Source organism: Trachurus trachurus (assembly GCF_905171665.1).
Source record: "Trachurus trachurus genome assembly, chromosome: 6".
NCBI classification, from domain to species: Eukaryota; Metazoa; Chordata; class Actinopteri; order Carangiformes; family Carangidae; genus Trachurus; species Trachurus trachurus.
This window is the reverse complement of record NC_139897.1, coordinates 12,266,818-12,292,436: the sequence shown is the minus strand read 5'-3', so window position 1 is coordinate 12,292,436 and position 25,619 is coordinate 12,266,818. Positions and strand designations below refer to the sequence as shown.

The 25,619-nt window shown below is 42.2% G+C and overlaps 4 protein-coding genes across 5 annotated transcripts; 2 read left to right on the top strand and 2 right to left on the bottom strand.

Moving 5' to 3' along the window:
- Positions 1-1,880: 1,880 nt before the first annotated feature.
- kif23 (kinesin family member 23) lies at positions 1,881-13,460 on the bottom strand. The gene is made up of 23 exons (XM_083972845.1): positions 13,414-13,460; positions 12,656-12,722; positions 12,335-12,463; positions 11,296-11,401; positions 11,022-11,158; positions 10,812-10,924; positions 10,557-10,727; positions 10,340-10,384; positions 9,313-9,425; positions 7,289-7,410; positions 7,060-7,162; positions 6,898-6,977; positions 6,691-6,810; positions 6,160-6,319; positions 5,502-5,663; positions 5,227-5,393; positions 4,952-5,125; positions 4,570-4,788; positions 3,016-3,249; positions 2,827-2,915; positions 2,653-2,731; positions 2,122-2,192; positions 1,881-2,036 (listed from the first exon to the last, which is right to left on the bottom strand). Exons 1-23 carry the CDS (start codon positions 13,425-13,427, stop codon positions 2,021-2,023), a joined length of 2,691 nt encoding a protein of 896 aa, XP_083828971.1. The 5' UTR covers positions 13,428-13,460; the 3' UTR covers positions 1,881-2,020.
- Positions 13,461-15,038: 1,578 nt separating this feature from the next.
- On the top strand, positions 15,039-19,258 carry ddb2 (damage-specific DNA binding protein 2). The gene is made up of 10 exons (XM_083974519.1): positions 15,039-15,195; positions 15,288-15,379; positions 15,877-16,068; positions 16,551-16,717; positions 17,018-17,117; positions 17,244-17,421; positions 17,723-17,868; positions 18,400-18,555; positions 18,650-18,695; positions 18,798-19,258. Exons 1-10 carry the CDS (start codon positions 15,054-15,056, stop codon positions 19,070-19,072), a joined length of 1,494 nt encoding a protein of 497 aa, XP_083830645.1. The 5' UTR covers positions 15,039-15,053; the 3' UTR covers positions 19,073-19,258.
- Positions 19,259-19,381: 123 nt separating this feature from the next.
- Positions 19,382-20,206, bottom strand: LOC310986878 (protein FAM180B; the record flags this gene model as incomplete). The annotated part of the gene is made up of 3 exons (XM_083972979.1): positions 20,098-20,206; positions 19,829-19,902; positions 19,382-19,729 (listed from the first exon to the last, which is right to left on the bottom strand). The coding sequence occupies exons 1-3, from the start codon at positions 20,162-20,164 to the stop codon at positions 19,382-19,384; spliced, it is 489 nt and encodes a 162-aa protein (XP_083829105.1). The 5' UTR covers positions 20,165-20,206.
- A 1,486-nt stretch (positions 20,207-21,692) lies between these two features.
- kbtbd4 (kelch repeat and BTB (POZ) domain containing 4) lies at positions 21,693-25,215 on the top strand. 2 transcript variants are annotated; one of them, XM_083973139.1, is made up of 6 exons: positions 21,693-21,732; positions 22,646-23,119; positions 23,206-23,347; positions 23,589-23,695; positions 23,807-24,566; positions 24,846-25,215. In XM_083973139.1, exons 2-6 carry the CDS (start codon positions 22,658-22,660, stop codon positions 24,926-24,928), a joined length of 1,554 nt encoding a protein of 517 aa, XP_083829265.1. In that variant the 5' UTR covers positions 21,693-21,732; positions 22,646-22,657; the 3' UTR covers positions 24,929-25,215. The 2 variants fall into 2 exon arrangements, with proteins under 2 accessions (XP_083829265.1, XP_083829264.1); XM_083973138.1 differs by lacking the exon at positions 24,846-25,215 and having other exon boundaries at positions 23,807-24,705.
- Positions 25,216-25,619: the final 404 nt, after the last annotated feature.

Genomic DNA, 25,619 nt, shown 5'->3' with positions numbered 1-25,619 from the left:
ATCCATTTCCAGTGAAATTAAAGATTTACATCCTATAGATTGATGTGGATTCTTCACATCAGTATACAGAGATGTGAAAAATGAGATCCACCAGCAACAAATTACTACTTATTATTTAGTCATCAAATACAAACCCTACAACACAGGGGGGTTCTTCTCACCTAATGAGTGCTTCTATTTTACTTCCTACATTTACTTCCAATTAATTATGAACACTGTGTTTAAGAATAGTACTGCTACATTTAATTTCAGTATTAAGGGTTGCATTTTTATTTTATTTTTTGAAACACTGCAACGTTAGCGTTAACCCTTTGTTTGCAGACAACTGTCAAAATATTAGATATTCTTTCAAGAAAAAGAAAAAGAAAACCCTGCTATGACCATAGTGGGTCACAAACTGACCACAGAACAGTAAAGGCCAGATTTTAATTCCTGGAGTTGACTTGGACTCAAGGCAGCCGACCAGCCTAATTTAATATGGATTTATATACAAGGTGTCTTGTTTAAAGGCCCCATGCTGTGCACTTTTCTCTGGGTTTATTTACCTGCTGATATCCCTAACAAGATGTATCATTGGGTTTGAGTACCTGTGATCTGCTTAATATCGTTTATACGGCCCCTTTCTGTTGCCTCTTTCTGGAGCTCTAGCAGGCACAGGTCATTTGGCCAATCAGAAGAGAGAATGAGAACCTCTCCTCTGATTGGCTCACTGTTTTAGAGTGGCATGTGGTTGGGCCAATCACAGGCAAGTAACTGAAACCTAAACTGCATTCATAAAAATTGAAAGAAAACAACTGGTCACGGTGGGCGGAGTTACCTTGTGTGTGACATCACAGAAAGGAGGAAGTGCTATCTGCTCGTCTCAAAGAGAATGTTCCTACAAATGGGCGGTGTGTGTTTCTCCGTTTATGACCAGTTTGATGCATGGGGCAGTATATACGTGGCCCAGAGACCTCCCCAAGCACGAAAAAATAACAAAAATCACATTTTTCATGCCATGGGGCCTTTAACATAATGAATATCTAATCAAGCATGAGTACAGGAAAGCAATTTCAGCAAAGTAATTGAAAGCAGACTTTGTTTATATGACAGAGAGTATTGCTACACTCTTGGCACAGGAGAGCTCTAACTCGACATTAAATCTTCTTTCAAGCATCATTTTTAACAGGGCGAGGGTGTCTCTCTCTCTCTCTCCTTACAAACTGTTAAACAGTGTTGTTGACAGCTCAGGATTGTTGTTTACACATCACAGAAATGATCTGTGCTACAAACACTTAAATCTGGGCCCATCTTACATTAACATTTCTTATTGTTAACATGCATAGAGGATAGTGGAGCATGAGGGAATCCTTATGACTGTCAGGCATCCAGTGCCTCTGAGTCCTGTTGAGAAACTGATGATTCATAAAGTATTGTTGTACTGTGCTGCCATCTAGTGTTCACAGGTAATCCTAGAGTCAGTCACTTCATCTCCTGCACAGTACAAAACATAAAACAAAGTGGTGCTTCAAAGGAATTTTATTCCTGCAGGTACATCAGGAGAACTCAGTTTTATATGTAAAGAATGACATTTACAAGAACTGGATCTTTCAAACTCTACTTGAAGCTCGATGTAATTCACTGATTGAGACAGAAACAGTATGTGGAAGACAAAAATCAGTTGTTGCAGGTTCACAACTCCTCATGTGCCAGGTAACAATGTGACTACGTTACACACAAATGTGCAGAGACTCTTTTCAGCAGGAGGATCACAATAAGCAAATGTTTCCCCCCCATCCACAACCAAATCAAGTAACACTTCTATTTTTTTTTTCCTATTTGCTCAAATACAACATATAAAATATTTTTTACAAAAAAGCTTTGGTGACCCATGTATATACACTTATGCATATGTAAAAAAGTGTGGGAAAAAATGTTTAAATATCACTAGAGCTAATAATAAAAAAGTTGGACTATTGCACGACAGCCAGGTGGGGATAGCAAGGAGGGGAGTGAGCACTGGAGCAGCTGACGACTGCTTTTATGGTTTTCTGCGCCTGTGAAGGAGAACAGAGTTAATCAGAAACCCCCCACTGTGAAAGAAAGTAGGCTCAGATGAAATCTGCAAAGATGACAGCTTACTTAGTGATCCCGTGATGCTCATAACCAGGGCCCATGTTTGATCCAGCCCTCATCTCCACAGCCACAGAGCACTGGGAAAAAATTAATACATAAAATAAAATGTACCTAAGACATTTAAAAAGTACATGAGTCTAAATGAGAAGGCAATCATTAGCCAGAACACAGTGATGAACATTTTGTTGTTTCACATTTGTCTACGCTTGTAGTGTTTGTATCAAGGTGAAAGTGATACATAATTGGCATGCAAACAAAAAGCCATCACATGTTACAAATTTTGCATTGATAAGTGGAAGAAGAATGCCAAATCATTTGTATATTAAAAAAATATATTGTTCGTCGTCGTGTCTCACATTTTGTCCAATGTTATGAATTTTAAAACCGTAGCAGCAGGCATACGGTTGAACGTGTTTAAGCCTGGCCACCTTCACCTTCCAAACCTCTTGCAAAGTTTGGTTTATCACACAATCCATCTTTCTAAACCATAACACATGCAATGTTAATAATAATGGACTAATAATATTGTAATGTTACCCTTGTCTCCACATCAGTCCAAGCCCCGTCTGTGCGATCTCCATTGGCTTGAGCACCTTCTGAAGATCTCCTCTTGCGGCTTCAGATACAAATGTGTAGAGACAAAGAGATGTTAAATCAATTTAAAAAACAACATGTTATGCCAGCAGCCATTAAACTACAGTGGTCATCTACCTGGAGGCTGTGGTGAGCTCCTGTTTCAGAGTCTCAATGTCAGTGAACTGGACAGCTTGTCCTCCTCCCCTGGTTTTAATCACCTCACCCTGATTAAAAAAAAAAAGTCACAAGAATGTAATTGAATAAAATCAGCAAAGCATTTTCTATTTGCTGAATTTTCTCATATTCCTGTCACAGCTTTCTGACCTTAATAAGTTTGGTTTGTATCTCTCCATCAGAGGCGACCTCCTGGTGCGTCAACACGTATCTGTCACACTTGGACAGAGCCTTCTCGTTGGGTGCAGACACCTGGATGGCATTGGGGATGACGGGCTGCAAAACTGTACCCAAGTCCAGACTGGAGGCAGGTTTATGGTCCACCCACTTCTCTCCGCCAGCAGACCTGGAGCGACGGTGCAACGGGCGCACTGGTGTGGCCGTCTGCTCAGATCAGCAGGGTAAGGAAACAGCAAAGAGGAGAAAACAAGCCAAACCATGTAATCTAGTCCACTTGATCACAGGATACAGTAAAAAAAAAACAACAACAACCAATGAATAGCACCTAACTAGACACAAGTTTTCACTTTACAACTTAAAGCAGAAGTGAGTGATCCGGTCGTTTTCGCTAATGCTGCGTTCCAGGCAGGCTTTTGAAATCGTAAATTACAGCTTCAAGTCACAACTTACGACTTTGTAGCGTTCCAGGCAACCCACTCGTGTTTTTCCGACCTGTTTTACCTGTGAAAGTCACTATAACGGCCACTCGTAACTTCCGACCGGTGAACTCGTACCAGATCGAACTGGTACAACTTCACGGTCGGAAAAATACGAGTTTCCTTGAACGCACCATAACAGTCCTCGTCGCTACGTCACCACATTCACGGCGTTCCTTGGCTGCACACACAGCCCTGCATGCCGTTCTCTCTCCTCATTGGATAAAAACTGTAGGATACGATAAATGTTTTCTCTTCGGCTCAGAGCAGAGCAGAGGGACTAACAGACCCGTGTTTCAGACCAAACACTCTATGTAAGTGATTGCTGTCGGAAGATATAACTATTTAAGACTTATATTAACACAAATATATCACTCACTTCTGCTTTAATACTGCTGCCTAGCTCTAACTCACTGACCCTGTAGATTCTCTCTATTAGGTCTAGATCAAACGTTGGGGATGGCAGGCGATTTTCTTCCTCCTCTCTAGCATAACACAGAGCTCTCCTCCTGGCCCGACTGGCTGCGATGGCTGCTGGGGACCGAGTTCTGGTGGGCGTAGTAGATGAGTGGTAATCAGACCGGCTATCCTGAGCTGACTGCTGTCCCCTTGGAGAGATGCAGCACGCCACAGACAGAGAGCTAGTGGTGCTGGGGACTGGACTGGCAGGCCTTGGGCTTGGGCTTGTCTCAACTTCCTCAACTTCCTCAATGCTAGTGACACTGAATGGCTGTGACCCTGACTCTGGCTCTGGCTCAGTGTGGGGCGATTCAACGGGGCACTGGGAAGCAAAGTGCAACGTACACAGTTAGTAATAGACAAAAGAACCACATGAAGATTAAATTCCAACCGAGATCATGTGGAAGATTGGTGCCACTGGATTGTGCTGCAACGTAGAGGTGTTGATGATAATGTGTCAACTGCCACTGTAGTAGGATTAGTAATGTTTGTCTGGTCAGAACTGTATTAGTTTATACCGAGGACTTAAACTACATTAGTTCTCATCTAACACTGCTTTGTAATAATAGTGATGATCAAAACAACATACAGGGACAGGTGAGGGTGAGGCCGATCTCTTTGCAGGAAGGCGTTGTTCCTCTCTTGAAGGCCGCTTAGGCTGCGACTGAGGCTGAGTCTGACGAGGTGGAGGATCGGGACGACCTGGAGTCTTGGTCTCCGTCACTATGGCTTTGAGCTGCTTCAGCTTCTCGTCTTTCACCCAGAGCTTGTTCTGCATCTCTAGCTGCATCGCATTAACACGTCTGTCCTGCAGATGAAGAGATATAACAGTTGAACCGAAACATCTCCAGATTGCTGGCAAAGCTGAGGCATGACAAAAACAGCCAAAGATCGGGCTACTCAAACAGGCATGAGACAGATGGCTAACTAATTCAATAATAATAATCTGTGTTACAGGAGAAATAACTCACACATTCTTTCTCCCACTTGTGCTGAGTGTCAGAGACCACGCCATGCATGCGCTGCTCCATGCGTCTCTTCTCAGACAGCTCCCTCTGCAGCCTCTGCTCTCTGGTTTCCAGCTCGTGTCGCAGTGATCGTTTGTCGTCCTCATAGATTTTAGTTGTTTTCTGCAGGATGTCGATCTGGAACAAAACCACGTGAGACATTTGAGAAACTAAAAAAAAAAAAAAAAATCGACATACAGCATTGTTGAGGAATATCTTGAAATATTTTTGGTGCCCACCTTGTGTTCTTGCATCTTGGTTTTCTTCTCCAAGCGCTCAAGCTCTGCCTTGTTGGTCTGGATGATTTTGTCTTTCTCAAACAACTTGCCATTTTGTTCGTGAATGAAGTTGTCTTTCGAAATGAGGTTGTTGTCCAGGTCCTGAAGCATAGACCTCATCATGTTGGCTAAAAACCGGAGACAAGATGTGCCAAGAGGCCAGGTAAGAAATCAAATTCAGGTAGGTTGAACTGTCAAAGCTACAATGTGAGAGCTGAGCTAAAATGAGGAGGCACCTGCTTTGTTGTACTCGTCAATCATCATCTGCCTGATCCTGTGTCTGTTCTGCAGAGCCTCAATCAGCCGGGGCAGGGTGATGTCATCGTGAGGGTCGGTCAGCTCAGAGGAGGGTAGAGGTGGGAGGCTGTGCACCAGCTGGTTTATAACAGAGGACACATCTGAAAATGGAGAAAAGCCATTTTTGTATTTTGATGAGCATATAAAATGTTCCGAGGATGAAGCATTTCCAAAGTAAAGTGGAAGCATAAAGTTTACCAAAAAAACAATCCTGTATGTTTTTGTCATATTTGAGGGCAAATGGTATTGTACATAGCGTATAAGAGCTTTGATACGAGTGAGCACAATACTAAGATATAACCTGAAGTGAAGTTATTAAAAAAATAATTACATTTGCTGTGTTTTAATGAAAAATACTCAAATTAATTGATTTTTTTTTTTTTTTTATCATTTTCATGTTACTACTACATTTTTATTAAAATATGAAAATGTATTTAAACTTTAATTAAATCTGCCTGTCGTAAGTGTAAAAATAAATCAGGCTCATCTTACATTTGACTAAAACAACATTGTCATTTAGAAGGGTGATTAACATAATTATTCAGAGTCTTGCTTGGCAGATTTGTCCTATATGGTGTACCCTGTCCTGTATCTTACCCCTGTCTACTGGGCCACCACGCTCCTCAAGTTTACGAGACAGTTCCTCTTTAAAGGCCTGGTTTCTATTACGGCGGCCTGGAGTGAAGCCACAGATGGGCCGGTCCGCCGGCCGAGCTACCTCCACCTCCTGGGTCATCTCTGCAAACCTCATCACCAGCTGCACAAGCAGAACGCATCTTGTGAGTCAAACAGGCAACAACTTGCAGATTTATTAAAAGGATCAGTGTGTAGGATTTAGAGGATCAATCTGTTTTTATTCATGTGTAATAGGCTCAAACTATGAGTGATAAATGTTTTCATTAGCCCAGAATGAACCCTGTATATCCAGAGCCTATCCAACCAAAAACTGGCCAGTAGCATTTTTATACCACTTGAAGACCACTGTAGGTTCTTCTATGTGCTTAGACAGGAAGGGGTTGAGGGGAGGGGCACTGGGTTGCAATCTTCACCCTCACTAGGGGTCACCAAATCCTACACACTGGTCTTTTAAAAACAAATATGTGTGGTAAAAGTGTGAAATAAACATACCAGCGTTTCCTCGTAGTCATCAGCTTTTGGATTGACACAGACAACCATTTTGACTTTTCCCTCTCCATCAAAGTAGTTCTTGAACAGATGGGTGACTTTAGAGTCTCTGTAGGGGACCATCTGTGAAAGAAAACTCATATTACCCATGTGGTTCTTCAGTGAATACTGTGTAATGACAGCGTTCGGTCTTAGTTTGGTGATTCATACCTTGTTTGTGCCGCACATCTGGTTCTCTCGGAGTACCTCCATGCATGTCCGCAGAGTCAGCAAGGACTGATTGATGTTACCTGCAAAAGGAGGTTGTGATTAAACCTCACATGAACTTTGAGGTAAACGATAAAATCAAATCTTGATGGTCGGGTAACAAACCTGCTTCACGTATACGAGTGCCCTCTGCCCCCGTCCTACCAGTGCGCTCACTGCCTGCAAGGTCTACGAGGCAGAGCTGACTGACAGACACCTGGCTCTTATCCTGACAAACCACATCAAAAAACAAAACAGTCTAATTTCAAAACTGGTGCATACAGTATAATTCATCCAGATATGAATTATAGAGCTGCACTCTGGGACCAGAAATCTGTTTTCAATTTAAACTGACCTGGAGAATGTTATCACCATCTGCATCGAGAGGAGCCTGAGCCAGTTTAATAATGAACACACTGTGGGAGCGGCTGGACTCTCTGTTCAGCCGAGTGTTTGCAATCTTCCTCTTCTTCTGACCTGGAACAAGACAGTGCAGGCTGCTTTTTAACCGTGTTACTGAGGGTTTCCCTCAGCATCAACAAGTTAAAGGAAAAGTCTTTTAAGGGGACAGAATACATCTTAATAACCCCGTTTCACAGTAATATTATCTTGAAACTAAATTCATCAAGTGCATGGATTTATTGACATTTAAAGTAATTTCTTTCAGGCTGGATGTACTGAGAATCCCATGTCATTAACCAGTCATAAAACTTGTATAACTGATAACTACTGGATAAGCTGCAGGATGGCTAACTTAGGGGTTTGCTAAAGATCTGACAAAAATACTTTTATAAATAACATTACTGCAGTGTGCTAGAATATATGTTTAAGACATCTAACTTAACACAGGACTTCAACACCTTAAATGGCGCATTTCCACTAGCACGGTTCGGCTCGGTACGGCACGGCTCGGCGCGCTATTGCGTGTTTCCACTAGCACGCAGTACCTGCAACCGGGTACATTTTTGGTATCACCTCAGCCCTGGTTCCAAGCGAGCCGAAGCGTTACTAAAACGTGACGTCAGCCGACTGCCTTCCACTGATTGGCCGATGAGTGTCGTCACTGGAAGCGACGACCGACAACAGAAATGTTCCTGCTGAAGCCTGTTATTACCAGAGAATTTCTAATATTTAGACTGGCTCTGTTATTACGTGACTTTATTAAGTTTTAATATTTTTTCATGCGAGAAAGTAACTGTTTAGATCCCCATGTGCGGTTAGTTTATCCAAACGACGGCTGTTTAGAAGTTTGCCCCAATGTTTTTCGAGTGTGAAGCTCCAGGTCCGAGCAGCGACCGCGACATCACAGAGGCAGCAGCCCGGCTCCTGACGTGCTCTGCCGGCCAGCCTACCACCGTCACCCCGAGGAGAACAGACCGCTAATTAACTTCCCCGATGGCTTTTAGAGGTTTACCACCGGCTGGTTAAACTCTTAAATGTTGGTCTCATTGATGAAATCTAACAATTGTGGCTGTAGCAGAAGTTTGTTTGTGGTTAGACAGAAGAGCAGCACTGCCTTGGGGTCTGTACGCACAGAAAACACCACATTTACATCAATAAATAAATGTTTTACAATGAACCAGGCCGATCTCAGAGCTGGCAAGACTCTCCGGTAAGGCATATTGAACGGTTAAATGCCGTTAACGGGACGAGAGAGCAGTCAAAACGGCGGTTTAAAGCTAGCTACAGCGAGGGTAGGTTCACTTCCTGTTTCCAAAGTAAAAGCACCAATTCTATCGTAATGGCTTTCCTTATGATAAAAGGCAACGGGTATTTTATTTTGTGAAAATAACCGGAAGTGCGTTGCTCACTACGGCTAGCTTTAGTAACGCCGACTTCGTTGAAACAAAATTGTAAACAGCTGGTATTTAGTCAGATTTTCAACACGTTGGGGATCTAAACGACTACTTTCTCGCCTGAATATGTTTCAAATGTTGCTAAAGTTATATATTTACAGAGTTTAGAGCGTTGCTCGGCGACGTGTAAATGACGTCACAGCGGTACTAGTGGAACTCAGTTGTAATGGAAACACAACCAAACCGAGCCGAGCCGTGCCGTGCCGAGCCGTACCGAGCCGAGCCGTGCTAGTGGAAATGCGCCAAAAGTGAGATGAGTGCTGCAGAGTCCCTGTTTTTCACTCAAAGCATCTTTGCATGCATTGCATTTCAAATACCGTACTCTGATCTATTTCAGGCAAAACTCTTCAACGAGCTGCTCAGAGAGAAGATTAACTGAGGTCATTCCCCAGTCAGAGCCGACCCGGAGGCCAGCAATACCAGGTCAGTCACATCTACAATCATCACTGCAGTGCTTTCCTCTTCCTCCTGTTTATTTGACCCATCCTGTTGATTTCTACATGTAGGTGTCACAGCAACTTACCTCTCCAGAATACTTGAAACGCCTCCTCAGGAGATTTCACTTCCACCTCCATACACCCGGACACATACATGTTGTGATTCTGATCCTCTCTGAGGATTTTAGACTGAGGTGGTCTACATTGAGACAATTAACTGTTAGTCACTGAAGACATGGAACTGCATTGTTCGTGCAACTGATGTGAGGTACAAAACTTTTGAGATGGGGAATGTGTTAAGTTTGCGTGATTACAGCCATGGAAAGTAATCAGACAGCTACAATCATGAAGCAACATTCAAAGCAAGACAAAAAGACATTCACAAGATTTGCCATAACAACACTACAAGCAGCAGCGGGGGTAATCTAATCATTTTGAGGACTAAAGAAACAGTCTTCAACACTGGAGACATCACCTGGTGTATCAATATGAGCAGCTCTGTCAGTCCCAGTTCCCGACTCGATGGGAACGATGATAAATAGGATAAATTCAGTACTGAAACTCTGGTGTCATGTCAGTATTCGGGTAACAAATAGTTCAAATGATATCTAGCTCCCTCTGTTTCAGGGGGGCCATATGTAAGTTTTCTGATTTATCAAAACATGTTTTTTTTGCCAGTGTGTGGATAGTGATGGTCAAGATGGCTAGGAGCTTCTGCTGTTGTGTTTATAATACAAAGTTATGTTCACTACTTCTTCAGGGCAGCCTGGGCACTACAGTGAAGCGGTCCAGCCAGGCTGGGGTTAACTGGCTGCCATGTAGAAGTAAAGTGATACGACTGGATGCAGCTCTTGGTGAGTAAAGGAATACATTTGATGCCGAATCAGCAACATTTCCTCGAGACAGTAAACAGCTGTCAATGCTGATGTGGGTTATGTAGCAATAGCAAAAACTTACATATCGCTCCTTTAACTATACATCATAGTTTAAAGATGTGTCCAGTGTTAATGACAGTTCATGTATAATCTGCACATTTGTGTGTAACAGGGAAAGTTCGTCTAAATCAGGCTTCTACTCTGATGTCTGATGTACGAGTATCCACTGGTCACATACATGAACTCAGTGTTCTGGCGCACAGGTGTGCCTCCACCATTCCACCTAGTAAAGAGAAAGCATAATAATGTTGTCTTCCTGCTACTCTGACATAAAAGCTATAAGAACGACTACATTTAATACTTTCAATAACTTAAACTGGCTGCCCAGTTAAAACATGATGTTGAGTGCACGTTCATATTACATCTTCCGTTCAATTTACATTTTCTGAACTCACTTTGGTTTGATTACATCTTCCTGGGTTTCCTCCAGGAGATCATAGATGTAGTTATTGTAGATTTCTATGTAGGAGACGAAGATGCTGAAGCTGCTGTCCTCATCCACACCATCTGCTTTATAAGCCTCCTCTGGCCTAATCATGTCAGCAATCTCAGGATCAAGCTTTTGTCTGAAATCAAATTTGGGAATCACATGTCACGCATCAAATTAGCTTACATTACATTAAACATCACAGTCGTTTTCTCAGACTTACCTTGAGGGGGTTGCTTTAGGAGCAGGCAAGTTGTTTTCTCGCCTTTGGCGCTCCAACAAAGCATCAACTTCATTCTGAACATCCATACCATTTTTATCATCCGTCTTGAAAACCTGAATGAAACATGGGAAATAAATTATAAGATTATTATAAGATAAAGACATGTACAGATTTGACAAGGAACACTGCTCTTGGATGCTACACCCTTACATATCTTTTGGCCTGGTAGGGGCCTATACTGTTGAAGATCATGTCGAGGGAGCGAGGTAGAAGTCCACCTTGGCCTGGAGAGCCAGTCATGGTGAACGTCTTCCCGCTTCCCGTCACCCCATAAGTAAAGAGCAGGCCTGTAACCGTAAGCAGAGAGAATTACCAACCAATATCATTCTCACATCTAAACAGTTCTGTCAGGCTGCACATATCCTCAATGCAGCTAAGGAAAAGAGAAAAGACACGCTGTTTGACCATGTCTGTCTGTGCTTACCATTTTTTCCATGGATGAGGTCGTCAACAAGAGGTTTGGCCACATACTCAAACAGCTCCATCTGAGATACTGAGACCCCAAAGACTTTTTTGAAGGAATATTGTGTCTGAAAAGGAAAAACAGCAATTTGAAATGAAGGGGAAGTATAATTGGGTCGGGATGTAAGGATGTGACTCGTATTATATATTTTTTTTATTGTTAATGATTTATAAAGAGACCAAAATGTGCCATTGTGTTTCTCAATAATTTTGACTTCTCCAGCCTTTCTGGGGTTATGTTACAGAGTCTCTAAGTTGGATGTGTTGAGGCACCCAATAATGAGATACCCAAACAACTCTAATTGGTGCCTTTCAGTTTAGGGAGTGCCTCTACTGTGAGGTCCTTTTGAGTGCTTTAGTTCCTTGCCTACATATCCCCCCCATCAGGTCTGGGAAAAGATTAACATCCTCTGAGAAGAGCTGGAGGATGTTGATTAGAAGAACAATATATTTGCTATCTTGGTTGGCCAGCTGCTGCCATGACCTGGAAATGGTCAAGTGGTGGAAAATGGATGGATGGACTTGAAGTGGATGGATGAGGAAAAAAAACAAACAAACAAAAAACTATAAAACAGTATTTCTTAGTGGATTTTCTGGGAACCAAGAAACACAAGTGAGTTAGTGAATGTTCAATTGAGTAATTACAGAAATGTGGATGGTATTTTGATTTTATCAAAATTAAAGTATCATCATAATTAAGGAACATGTCTTGCAGCAAAACAATGTGACTCATTCATGTGTTTTCAGTAGTGTCAGGTCAATAGTTTGTGCACACTGCACAGTGGCACAGAGATTAAGTTATAATAGGCTTTGGCTACACAGACAGTACTCAGATTTATTACATTGTTGGCTTTGGTCTTTTCATGCCACAAGAAAAATGCTGAATATTGTCATATTAATCCTTGAAATCTGCATTGTATAGATAATGTAAATCACAAATTGTCTGTACTTGTACAAAAGGGGAAAAAACAAGACTACACCTGGTTCACTACATTAGTTACCTCTTTGTACTCTCCATTGCGGTTTGTTTTGAAGCCTTCGGGAGCATGCAGCTGGATGGTGCTGCTGCTGATCACCTCAATGCAGCACTCCTCATCTTCAGTGCCCAGAGGACGTACACGGCAGTATACCTAAATAGAAATACATCAGTCACATGTCTTCCAAAGGAACTTACAGCCTCATTTAAAACTCATTGTGACTTTTGGAGAAGTTCAGTGTTAGGTTTTACCTTAAAACCACAACTTGCCAAATGATTGTTTAACTTCCCCCCCAAAATATGAATTACACAATTTGTGTTGATAGCTAATTATTTGACAACTCACCCCAACTGGGTCTTTCTGGTTACTGGAGGGCTTTTTTGGAGGAGGCCTGCGGGGTGTTCTCCCCTTCCTGAAATTAAAACATCCACGTTAATTACAGTTCAAATGTTTCCTGCAGGCTTCGCTACGTTCAATTAAAGTTGTGCAAAAACCTTTTTCGAACCACATAAAATGCGTTTTATTGTCCGTTTTTTGATAACAGCCGGTCAGATGATGAAAGTACAAATAATGAGGGCGATATTAATCATTTATTATTTGACGTTAGATTTCAGTACTTGGCAGAGCTGCTCATGGTACAATTGAATGAATGTGTCCTGGATACAAATAAGTGCAGACAATAGATGGATGGATTCAGTCTGTTGAAATGCCTCTTGTAGCACAATAACCCCACTTTTAGTTAATAACTACATGAATAACGTATTTCGCAATTAAGCATAAACATTATATAACCATTATGTTCATTGCAATTAATGGTTACAGCACGTTTAATGTTATTCAAAACTTTTTAATACCGCCTAAGGCCTTTTTTGTCTGAGTGAACAAAAGCTTTTTGAGACCACAGTACCTGCAGCCCCCCGTGAGCATTAGCATTTTTCAAAGCCTGTTAGCTTCTGGCTAACGTTACGGCTAAAAGCTGCCTAACTTGTTTCGATTCGGTCTACAAGCCCGTAAAGTGTAAAACCTCTGAGACAGCAACGTGCTTAAAGGCGGCATATGTTTTGCTAAAATGGACTGAAAGTATTAAAAGTTACAATACTTACGCTTGTCTGTTCATTGTAGCCGGCTGCTTGTTATGATTTTTACCGTTTCTGTCGCCACAGGTTTGAACTTTCCCTCCGCCTCAAATCACACGACGTTTTCAAAAACGGGCCGGAAACAGCCAATCAGAGCGCAGGACGACAGACACGTGTTTCCGCCGGCACTTCCAGGCCTTATATGGAAACTAGAAGAAATGTCGGCTCTGTCAACAGTCATCAGATTTTTGAGCACTAGCAGACAGTGGGCCTGAGTAACCAGGAAAACAAATGTAAACAGCAACAAGGATTCATTTTGATTGAAGATAATGACAGATAGTATGAGTATTTTATCATTTAGGAGACGGTTTATTTCAAATGTTGCCAACATGAATACATTATTTGGGTGCTAGAGATTATTATGTTATGTTTGTTTGGTAAAACCTTGGTGATTTAGGTTTTAGTATTTCTGAAATAATGTGAAGTTTGCTGTTAATAGCTTGAGATAAATACATACACTGAAACTAAAGAAATAGATTAAAGGATAGATAAATAGTGCATTATTTCAGTTGGAAGAAGTACTGAGGAAAGTACCAATACAACAGTGTAAAAAATATTCCATTCATAATTTTACTTGGATAAATGTACAGAAATCTCTGCACCAAAAATGACAAACCTGACTGGCTTACAGTATGTTATTCCAGGTGCAGCATGTTAGTTTGCAGAGAGAGAGAAAGAGAGTGTGATATATTTTAATAGAAGAGAATAGAATAGAAAATACTTTATTCATCCCACTGGTGGGAAATTCAAGTGGTCCAGCAGCTTACAACAAGACACATGAAAAAACAACAACACAGAGACCAATACATAATCTAAAATGACATAAATACTAAGTAAGTGTACAGCCTAACAAATGTGCATCTTGATGGCAGCAGGAATGAAGGATTTTCTGAATCTTTCTGTTCTGCAGGTCAGGGAGATGAGCCTGTTACTGCAGCTGTTCCTCTGACCTGTGAGAGTCCTGTGTAGAGGGTGTTCGGGGTCACCCAGGATGGCCTTCAACTTACACCCCATCCTCCACTTAACCACAGCCTCCGCCAGCTCCACTCCCCCTCCCAACACCGAGCTACATAACTATTAATGTATATATCACAGATTTACAGCAGAAAGCATCACACCAACACATGGCCTTTATGTGATACAGCAAGTACAACAGTCATTTTCTCATTCAAAAGGCAGCTCGTCACAGAGGATCTCATGATCAAAGATGTTGAAGTAGATATAATTCAGGACAGAAATATAGTAGATGGGATGGAGCACGAGTGTAATTTGAAATCATTATTATTGGGTACAGAAGTCGTTATATCACAGTATTAGGACCTTATTTTTTACATTCTATGATTAGGGCATACACCAGTCAGTGCCTTATACACTCCGGTGCAGTAGGTGGCGCTGGTAAAGGTTTACGCTCCGCCAGTAAATACATAGAAGAAGCTGCACACAAATTACAAAACACAGACCCTCGCAGACTCACGTGTACCGTCTGCTGCGTTATGCAAACACTGGATCTACTGCTTTACCTCTGCAGCACTGAAGACTGAGCATTAAAACAAGAAGCGGATTTAAACCTCACTGATGCAAACAGACTGTCTTTTATAGCTGAAGAAATGAAAACAAGACCTACGAAGTCTGACGCGTCAGAATCAAAGAGTAAAGTGAAGAAGAGACCCGCGGAGAAATCTGCTGCGACTCTCTCCAAAAAACTACGAGACAAGAAAGATGGAGAAGCATCTAAAGCATCGAAACCAGGTGTGCATCCCTGACAGGACAGGACAGTCTGTGAAGTTAGTTAGTACACTCTGTCATACACTTTCATTGACTGACAGGTCTGTGTTTCGCAGGGCCTCCTCTCAAGAAGAGCGGCTGCAGGAGCATCCTGCACTACATCTATAAGAGCACTCTGGGACAAAGTCTTCACTCACAGATGAGACAGGTGAGAGAGACTGTGCAGTTTTCATATAATGACACTAATAAACTGAAAGAAACCCACAACTCAATTTAGAATATGATATGTGAATCACATTGAATTGTCTATCTTACACACACTTACTGTTAACTTACTTGGATTCAGTTATACAATTGCAATGCAACATGTTGCTGATTCTAAATGTAGGCAGTTTACAATGTGTTTTTTTTTATATATATGTATTACTGTGGTTGTATTCAGATATGACATGCTGGACAGTGTCATATTTATGTGATATTTGTAATTGGGGTTGGGTAATTTAATGCTGTCCACTTCAACACCACTACAATCTATAGTTTCAGTTCCATCCTAAAAGATAGACGTTGAAACTTAACTTGAAGTGCGGTAAAAGCACTCGCAGCACTTGGTTCTGTACAAGGCCATATCTGATCCTCTTACACAGAAAATATATTTTCACTGATAATGACGATGATCTTGAGTTTTACGTTTGCCTGTTATTTCAGTGTCTCCAGGAGCCTTTCGTTCGCTCTCTGTCCTCCTACCATTACCGCAGCGCCACCAGCCCCTTCGACCGCAGAATCACCTGTCTGGAGTGGCACCCCACTCACCGCACCACTATGGCTGTGGGGTCCAAGGGTGGAGACATTTACCTGTGGGACTTTGAGGTCCCCACAAATAAAACCTTCATTCAGGGGGTGAGTTCTCCTGTGGTGTTTGTTTGACCTCACATCTGAATTATCAACATCTTGCTCTTACATTTTTTAGCACTTGAGGCCAAGGATAATTATATTTTGAATCAGTAGTTCATTTATAAACTGTGCAATTTAGATGTTTGTGATTTCAAACTTTCCCCGATTTTCTGCTTAGATGGGAGCTGGAGACTCAGTTACAGACATGAAGTTTAACCAGTTAAATCCCACTCAGCTGTTCACCTCGTCTATGGGGGGTACGACAGCACTGCGAGATTTCAATGGGACAACTCTAACAGTGTTTGCCAACACTGACACACTAAAGTAAGACTGAATGAAGTAAAGATTTAAAAAAAATCAAACAAATCATCAGTCTGGCATCAGTCTTCTTACCAGGTGGCCCCCACTGGTTTCATTTTGCACGTGTGTGTGGTGCTGGTGCTAGTGACTGCCCCGTCATCGGCCTGCTGTTGTGTTTGTGTGCATAGAACGGTGCAGGAGACTTTATTGGAGGGATGAAGTTCTGCCCCACGGACCATAGCAGAGTGTATGTGGCCTCTGGTGAGGGCAAACTGACCATGCAGAGCTTTGATGGCCGCGCACCAACCATACTGTCCCGAACTCAGGACTGTGGCCACGAGCACCACAACGTTTGGTGAGAAACCTGCAGAGAAGACTGATGCTCAGCAGAGAGAGATGCTGTGACCTGTTGTTAATTTGATTCCAAAATAATGTTTCTCCAAAATGTCAGTGCGTTCTTAGCCCATTATATTCTTTTGTTATTTGTTTTGAAAAACTATTTCAAAAGTACAGATTTCAATGATTTTCATCAGGAGATTTTCTTTTCTATGATCAGTTTTCTATACAGTGAAACACTTTGTCTTCATTAATTTTTTACGGCCGTAACATTTGTCATAATTAGTGGATTCACTTTGTTGCTTGTTGTCTCCCACAGTTTTTGGTACTGCTGTGTCGATGTGTCTGTCAGCCGGCAGATGCTCGTGACAGGAGACAATATGGGACAGCTCGAACTCCTCGGCTTGGATGGACAAAAGGTGTGTGTGTCTCCTAAATGAAGTAGAGATGAATTCTATGTTTGCAACCAGAACACATTTTAATAACAAGAAAAATAATATGGGTATTATAATTGTGAAGAGCTTTGTTCCATTTTTACATCATAGATTTTTAGTAACAAGCTGCACAAAGCCAAAGTGACCCATGCAGAGTTCAACTCCAGATGTGACTGGTTGTTGGCGACGGCCTCGGTCGACCACACGGTGAAACTCTGGGACCTGAGAAACATAAAAGACAAGAACAGTTTCCTGCATGACATGCCTCATGACAGGGCCGTCAACTCAGGTAACACTCCTTGCATCTAAACTGTGTAAAAATGAAGAATTAAGTGAAACAACCTGACTTTTAAAGGGACTTCTTATAATTTGATTCTTCAGGGTAAAGAGTTATGAAACAGCAGTTAGAGATGTAGTGATTTTTGTTGTAATATCTGAGTCATTTCTTTGTTGTCCCGTTTAGACCAAATCTGAACCTCGCCTGTCTTTTATAATATAAAGATTAAACTGAAGAAAAACTTAAAAGAAGTTTACAGCCAGGTTTTGTACTCCAGTATGACTCCAGGTCCGTCTCTGCCGTCTCCTTACAGCATATTTCAACCCGCTGGACTGCACCAAGTTGCTGACCACAGATCAGTATGACCAGATCCGCGTCTACTCGTCCCCTGATTGGTCAAAGCCTCAGCATATCATCCAACACCCACACAGACAGTTTCAGCATCTCACGCCCATCAAGGTTTGTTTCTTCTCTTGTGACGGTCAGGGATGTCTCCTGAGAGATCATGAATTCAACCACACCTAATGAGCACATGCACAAACAGCCCAGCGAACACATAGACATGAGTGAAGTATCCACAGTTGTGCTGTGAAAGGTGTTTGTTAACCGTGTTGTTGCAGACACAATGATGGACAGCATTTGTTTAATTGTTTAAATGGAATGGACACGCAACATTTAGTCAGTGTAGCACATAGAAAACTGTTGCTCTACTCGGAAATCTAATCTAATCAAATGTCTACCTTTTCCTGAAAAGCCTTCACTAAAAGTATAGGGGCAAAGATGATGTGAGAAAAGTGTAATCTAGTCATAGCATCAGGATAACCGTGCAGCTGTGCCACCAGTCTCCAAATGAGTACAAGAAAGAGTTGGCAAAATATTAATATCCATATAATTTATAGCTAATACCGAAACAGGTGGTATATGAAGAGACATCCTAGGGGGAAGTAGCATCATCTGGGGTACTATAATAGTGCTGTTATTGCTCTGCAGGCGACTTGGCACCCTGTGTACGACCTGATTGTGGCTGGCCGCTACCCTGACGACCGCGTTTGCTCCGGCGATCAGAGGTCCATCGACATCTTTGATTCCAATACAGCAGAGCTCGTGTATCAGCTGTACGATCCCACTGCTTCAGGAATCAAATCTGTGAGTATTTAAAAAAAAAAAAACACACACACATAAAGAAAATAAAGACACTAAAACCAAATGTATTAACACCTGGAACACTTTTTTTATTCAGATCAACAAATTCAATCCGATGGGTGATGTGATTGGATCTGGCATGGGTGAGTTTCTCTGAAGCACGTCGATGTGTTGACATGATTTAAATCAGCTCTGCGAGAAAATGTCCAGTTTTCTCGCTAATTCTGCGGCACCTTCAATCACAGGTGTGACGGCGTTGGTCTGGGATAGGAACGAGTCACTGATCAGCGAGCGGCACACAGAGAAGGAGGACACGTCCTCTACCTCAGCGGGCAGTTTGAGAGGACAGAGGAGGAGTCGGCAGCGCTCCAACAGGGAGCGGAGAGTTCCCCCTGTGGATGCAAAGCTCAAGAAAAAACTGGCTTCTCTGGAGGAACCTGAGACCAAAACAGAGACCAAAACAAAGACCAAGACTGGATGTACTAAACAAAAACAAGCACAGATGAAGAAGAAGAAGTGAACTATAAAATAGTCGGTGTTTTAAAAACATTTCATGTATATATTTCTTTGTTCACTGTTTGTTGGGCCTCAAACTTCAGGGATTGTTTCAGATATTCTTTTATAAACAACTTTGCAGGTGGAAGTCACTGTTCTGTTCTCTTCTCACTGTTTTTCTAAATACATGTAATAAAAATGTTCACGTTTTCTTTATGATTGACTTTTTCCTTTACAAATCGTACTGTCAGTCGTCAATACGCGTTACAGGAAGATTTACAGAAAGTGATTTATTGCTTCCTCGTTTATTTCATACAGACTGGTAGTCGGTGTATTACGCATAACTGAAGAGATAACTTCCTCGTAGTTCGTGGACGGTAACGTTGGCCAGCTGGAGGAGCACTCCGCCCCACGCCTCCTGGTCCTCCTTCTTCTCCTGGTGCCAGGCCTGGTGGGCAGAGTACACCATGCTCAGGATGACACTGTCGAACTCTGTCTGAGTCAGCGGCCTCCCCCTCCGCCTCTCCAGTGTCGTCACCATCTGCACCATGGAGCTCAGGCTTCTGGGGATGTCGTCGTTGATCTTGGACAGGAACGCCCGCCCCTGCCTCATCGATGCCATCTCCCTGTCGAGCAGGACAATGTTTCTGTCCTGGTCCAGCTCCATCCCACCCAGCAAAAACTGCACATGAGAGAAAAAGATAAATGTGCGACACTGGCTCAAGTAAAAACATTGTAAAGATATGAGCTTTATCTTCATGTAGACTTTTGTAGAAAGTACCTCAAACATCAGGTTTGCATCAGAGATGGATGAGCCTGTCATTTGAGAAGTTGGACTCATGCCTGCAGCCACATCTAAAGTAGAAAAGACTCAGCTCAACTGTGACTATAAATATGAAATCATTTACTGCAACTGCACCAGGAAACTAACATTACAGATCACTATCGCTAGTTTTAATGCGAATTGCACCATGCATGAAGCATCCTTATGCAACAACAATAACAGATTTTGTCTGCCGCCCCGTCAGAAGAGCTTCTGTTTCTACTTACCCTGCACCACTTGTTCAGACCAAAGCCACAAAAGGACCTGGAAACAGATTTTAAGTTGTATTTTCATGGTCTTTCTTCTCTTGACTGTTACCGACAGATATGCGCTGCATCCCTCTCACCTCTGCTCTCTCTTACTCCCTTTTGTGAATCCAGGCAGTGGCAACTCAAGACTGAATACCATGCATTTTTCCAGCTTGGAAAAAGGCAACAAAGGCCAGTTGGCTGTGATGCACAGCAGAGAGCTTTATTTTCAGAATACAGTTTTTTTTATATCCCATGCAAACCTGTGAGCAAGCAGGACTCAACCTCTGTTGTACAAAAGTCAGGGTTGTAAAAGGCTTTAAATTATAATTTCTCCCAGTATATTCATGTTGATCAATACATAATAAACTAAAACAATGAATCTTCATCATATGAATGTAGACTGACTAAAAGTGAGGATCCTACACCATCACCATAAATAGCTCTAGTAAAGAGAGTTTAGACCATTTTATCCTTTATACACTGGAAGATTTTACAGGTAGACTTAGTTCCATAAATGTTAAATCAAAACAAATCTACCATATAATCTTTTTTTCTACTTACTGAGTACTGCTACAAGCTTTTACAGATCCCGTATTCAGTATGAAGCCATGTCTGAAAAGAAAATTCCTGTACAAATTCACTCCAAAGTCATGATAATTATATTTCTCCCGGAATTTACCTTAGTTATTTTCACAATAGCATATTTAATAAATGAATGAATGAATTGCATGAAGAAATGTCAACAGATATTTTAAGATGTATTTTTGTTTTTCCATTAGGCAAACATGCAAAATAACTCTCAAGTGGTCACACTATTGATGAATATTTCAGTACATGCTAGCTAGTTATGTACCAAGGCTCCACTGAGCTCTACTAACTTACTTAGTATGATTAATAAAAAAGAACATTGTGAAGGGACTGTCATACATTTACATCAAGATTTGTTTATTTGTGTAACAAAACATGATTCTCTTTTCCTGACCTGAAAATATCCTGGCCATAATTGTGGTATTGGACATGTTCAGTTGGATAAATCTGGGTCAAATGTTACATGAACAATGGTTGATGGAACTAAAGTGTGCTGTAATTGACTGCAGTTTATTTTTAATTGCCTGGCTCTTACACTGTTTGTTTTGCTCTAGGTTATTACTATTTATGTTTATTGTTTATCTGTGGTGTGGTATGTTGCTAAAAAAAAAAGAAAATAAAAAAACTGAAGAAATATAATATATATGGAACAGTAAAAATTGGAGAAAAAATCCGATGCACTCTAAGCATAGGACAAGTTGACAAAGATTAAGCTTTTTTTTTCTTAGGATTTTTTTCTTTTTTCTGTAGGATTCTTTATAAATGCCTAAAATTTCCTCTAGATTTCCAATAAATACAATCAACTCTTCAAAACGTAAGATGGATCGTCTTCCCAATATAATAAAACTATTCGTGATGTACAAAGTTTGTACACAGTGCAGTATCATGCAGTAAATCGAGGCCTGTAATTTCACAGTTCCGCCACATGATGGCGGCAGCGGCAGTCAAGTCTAGTGAGTCGAGTTTATTTACTTCCGGTGAGGAGTTCATTTGCTCCTGAATGATAAAGTAGTGAAGATTCAGGTAACAATACTTTTTAATAATAACACTAATAATATATATTTTTAGTTTTATTAAACATTAAGACGCTTGTGTCTTATGAATGGTATTTTAGTAAAAGCCATTCCTCTGTGATAGCAGGGTTTATCTCCACAGGAGTGGCAGCGTTAGCCAGTTAGCTGCTGTGGCCGCTAACGCTAGCGAGCTAATAGTGACCGTAAACACAACCGAGCACACAACAGTCCTGTTTACAAACAGTCCTGTGGACAGTAAACACTGTCACTTAGCGTCTGCGGTTTATCTACTGCTCATTGAATCAAAGGAACAAGTCAGATTAAAGATGCATCACTAAATTTGCAGAGGTCTCGATTCTCACTCAGTAACCACAACACACCCGTGTAACGTTATGTGTGTGTGAGAGTGAGTGAGTGAGTGAGTGAGTGACTCGCTGACATCAACGTCACTAAAAAGTATCATCGATCAATGTAATGGCGCTGTAAGCACCATAGATATAGTAAGCACGGCTCCGATGTGCTCTTTGCATTGTTAGTATTCAAACCACCAGTTAACACCAAACGGGATTATTAATGCAGTTCAGACATATTAAATATGGTCAGACATAACCATAATCATTGTATGTTAAGTGTGTATGTGTATGAGAGTGGACCACTTTTTCGAGTCCATAATAAAGATTATTATTTAAAGTTTATCGGTTAGTTTGTCCACTGAAGACTACTGACAAGATTCTTTTTTTTAACTGCAAAATGTGTTTGTCCGTACATGTTGGCCACAAAAAGATGATCTAAAATCTTACTTATGCAGCAAAATGCAAATACATGGTTTTTATTTATTTATTCATTTTTAGACCTTATCAGTTTTAGGTGGAGGATTACCTAATAAACTGTGACTGATGTGCTGTTTGGTGGTTTTTGTCAAGTGAACAGCAAAGATGGAGTCCAGTGAGGAGGGGGGCCTCAGCGCTGGGGGCTCTGTGGGAGAGGAGAACTACTTCTTGGGATACACCTTCACCGACCGCTCCCACTCCAGCCGGGTGGTGAAGAGCATCATGGACCTGTGTCTGGAAGACGGCCTGTTTGCTGACGTCACCGTCACTGTGGACAGCAAAGAGTTTCACCTGCACCGCCTCGTGCTCTCGGCGCAGAGCAGCTTCTTCCGCTCCATGTTCACCTCCAACCTCAAAGAGTCCCACAACCGCGCCATTGAGTTGAAAGACGTCAGTGCCACTGTCTTCCAGCTGCTGATTGACTACATCTACCACGGCACAATCAAACTGAGGGTGGAGGAGCTGCAGGACACGTATGAGATGGCCGACATGTACCAGCTGACTGCTCTGTTTGAGGAATGCTCTCGCTTCCTCTCACGGACAGTGGAGGTCAAGAGCTGCCTGCAGGTAAGTCACTGTTTTTCATCACGTCTTCTCCTTAATACTAATTATGTTGGATCAGTGTATTGATTACCTGTTTGTTTTTTGTCCAGGTGATGTGGCTTGCAGACAGACACAGTGACCAGGAGCTGTACACTGCTGCCAAGCACTGTGCTAAAATCCATTTGACCCAGCTGCATCAGACAGAAGAATTTCTCAATATGCCTCTCTGCCTGCTCTTGGATATCATCAAAGGTATTCCTGTTTCCTGTTCTGTTGCCATGTGGTTGAGTAAACCAGCTAAAGAAAATGCTAGACTGCCCATTATTAAGCTCTCTAACTAACTGTCAGTGCTGGCATTTTCTTTATCTGCATTTTTACTGCTGGTTTGCCTCTCACAAGTCAAGTTTCATGTCTCTACAAACTGCTCAACCTAAATATCTCAAAACAAGCAATTCCATGAGTTTAATTTCAACGGTCTTGTGTTTGTGGTCAGATGGCGTTCCAAGCTCCCAGAATCCAACAGTGGCGATCGAGTCATGGATAAATCACAACAAGGTGGAGAGAGAAGAGTTTTCTTGTATCCTCCAAGAAAATCTGAAGGTAAGATTTTCTCATCCTGAGCAGAACATCTTTTTTCAAGAAGAAGTTTTGATTGTTTGTGTGTTGAAATTATTTGTATCTGTGATGTTTCTTTATCCCCTGTGTCTACAGGAAATTGGTGAAAATGTCCACATCTACCTGATCGGTAAGGAGGAGACGAGGACTCACTCCCTGGCCGTGTCGCTCCACTGTGACGAGGACGATGCGATCAGCGTGAGCGGCCAGAACAGTTTGTGCCACCAGATCACCGCGGCCTGTAAACACGGAGGGGACCTGTACGTGGTGGGGGGGTCGATCCCCCGGCGCATGTGGAAGTGCAACATGCACACTATGGATTGGGAGCGCTGTGCTCCGTTGCCTAGAGACCGCCTCCACCACACGATGGTCTCCGTCTCCACCGAGGATGCCATCTACTCACTAGGAGGCAAGACGTTGCAGGACACGCTCTCTAACGCCGTCATCTACTACACGGTGAAGGACAACATGTGGACAGAGACGAGCCAGCTGGACACCGCGGTGTCCGGCGCCGCTGGCGTCAACCTAGGAGGAACCATCTACCTGCTCGGAGGCGAGGAGAACGACATGGACTTTTTCACAAAGCCGTCCCGTCTCATCCAGTGCTTCGACACCTCCACGCAGAAATGTCAGATCAAACCTTACATGCTGCCGTTCGCGGGCTGCATGCACGCCGCCGTCCACATGGACGTGATCTTCATCGTGGCGGAGGGAGACTCCCTGGTGTGCTACAACCCTCTGCTGGAGAGCTTCACCCGCCTGCGCTTCCCCGAGGCGTGGAGCTGCGTCCCTTCGCTGTGGAAGGTGGCCAGCTGTAACGGCTGCATATACGTCTTCAGGGACAAATGTAAAAAAGGTGACGCCAACACGTTAAAGTTTAACCCGGCTACGTCGGTCGTCTCTGTTATCAGGGGCATTAAAATCCTCCTCACAAACTGGCAGTTTGTTTTGGCCTGAATTTTCCCCACACGGTGGTCCACACACTCGCCACGGAGAATCAGGGAAGACTGTGTGTGTGTGTGTGTGAGGGGGGGGGGGGGGCTTACTATGACTTCACTGTTCAGACATCCTGTGAGGAGACCTGCTCTAAATATGTATTTACTCAGCTCGTTTCCATGTCACTCATTCCATTCAGACTCCGCCGCCCGACCATGTACAAACAGCTCAGCGCTGAGTGTCTCCTGCTTGTGGTCCAGTGTCTCATCGTGCATCCCTTAGCTGAGGAATCAAACAAGTCTGTGGTGATGCTGTAACCAGTGATGAACTAATTAACATTGTTTCCTGTGATTGTTTATTGACACGCATGAACAACTTCACCATAGAAACCTTTACTGAACATCGAACATCCACCTTCAGTACGTTGTATGTGAACAAGTGTATTACGATGATGTATCCTCAGATGTCATATTTGAGCTCAGTGTGCATAAACATGGTAACAGAGAATGTTTTCTAACTTTTCAAATTTTCACAGTTTCTTGTTTTAAGGTTGTAATTATAATTTTTTTTGGTCCAATGTACATGTTGAAGTTATGCTGTTAACATAAATGTCAAATATATCTCTATAGTCACTTATGTTTGTTTTGATATTTATGGCTCTGTAGCCTTCATTCATTAACTATCCCTTACTATTGATACTATGATTACTAACAGGGATTTAGGATCTCATTGTAAACATTGCATTTATAAAGAGTGCACTCTGTTGTCGTGTTGCTATTGAAAGCTTCGTCAACAAAGAGATAACCTCCACCTGTGTTTATCTTTGGTTGGGAATGCATCTTGTGAATGGTGAGTTGCTAAAGGTGCCTGTCTGTGTCCTTGGAGGGGGTTTGTGTGTGGGTGTGGGTGTGGGGGGGGGGGGGGGGGTTGAAGGAGAGAAAGCTACTACAGAGAGGACAAAACTTTGATCCCA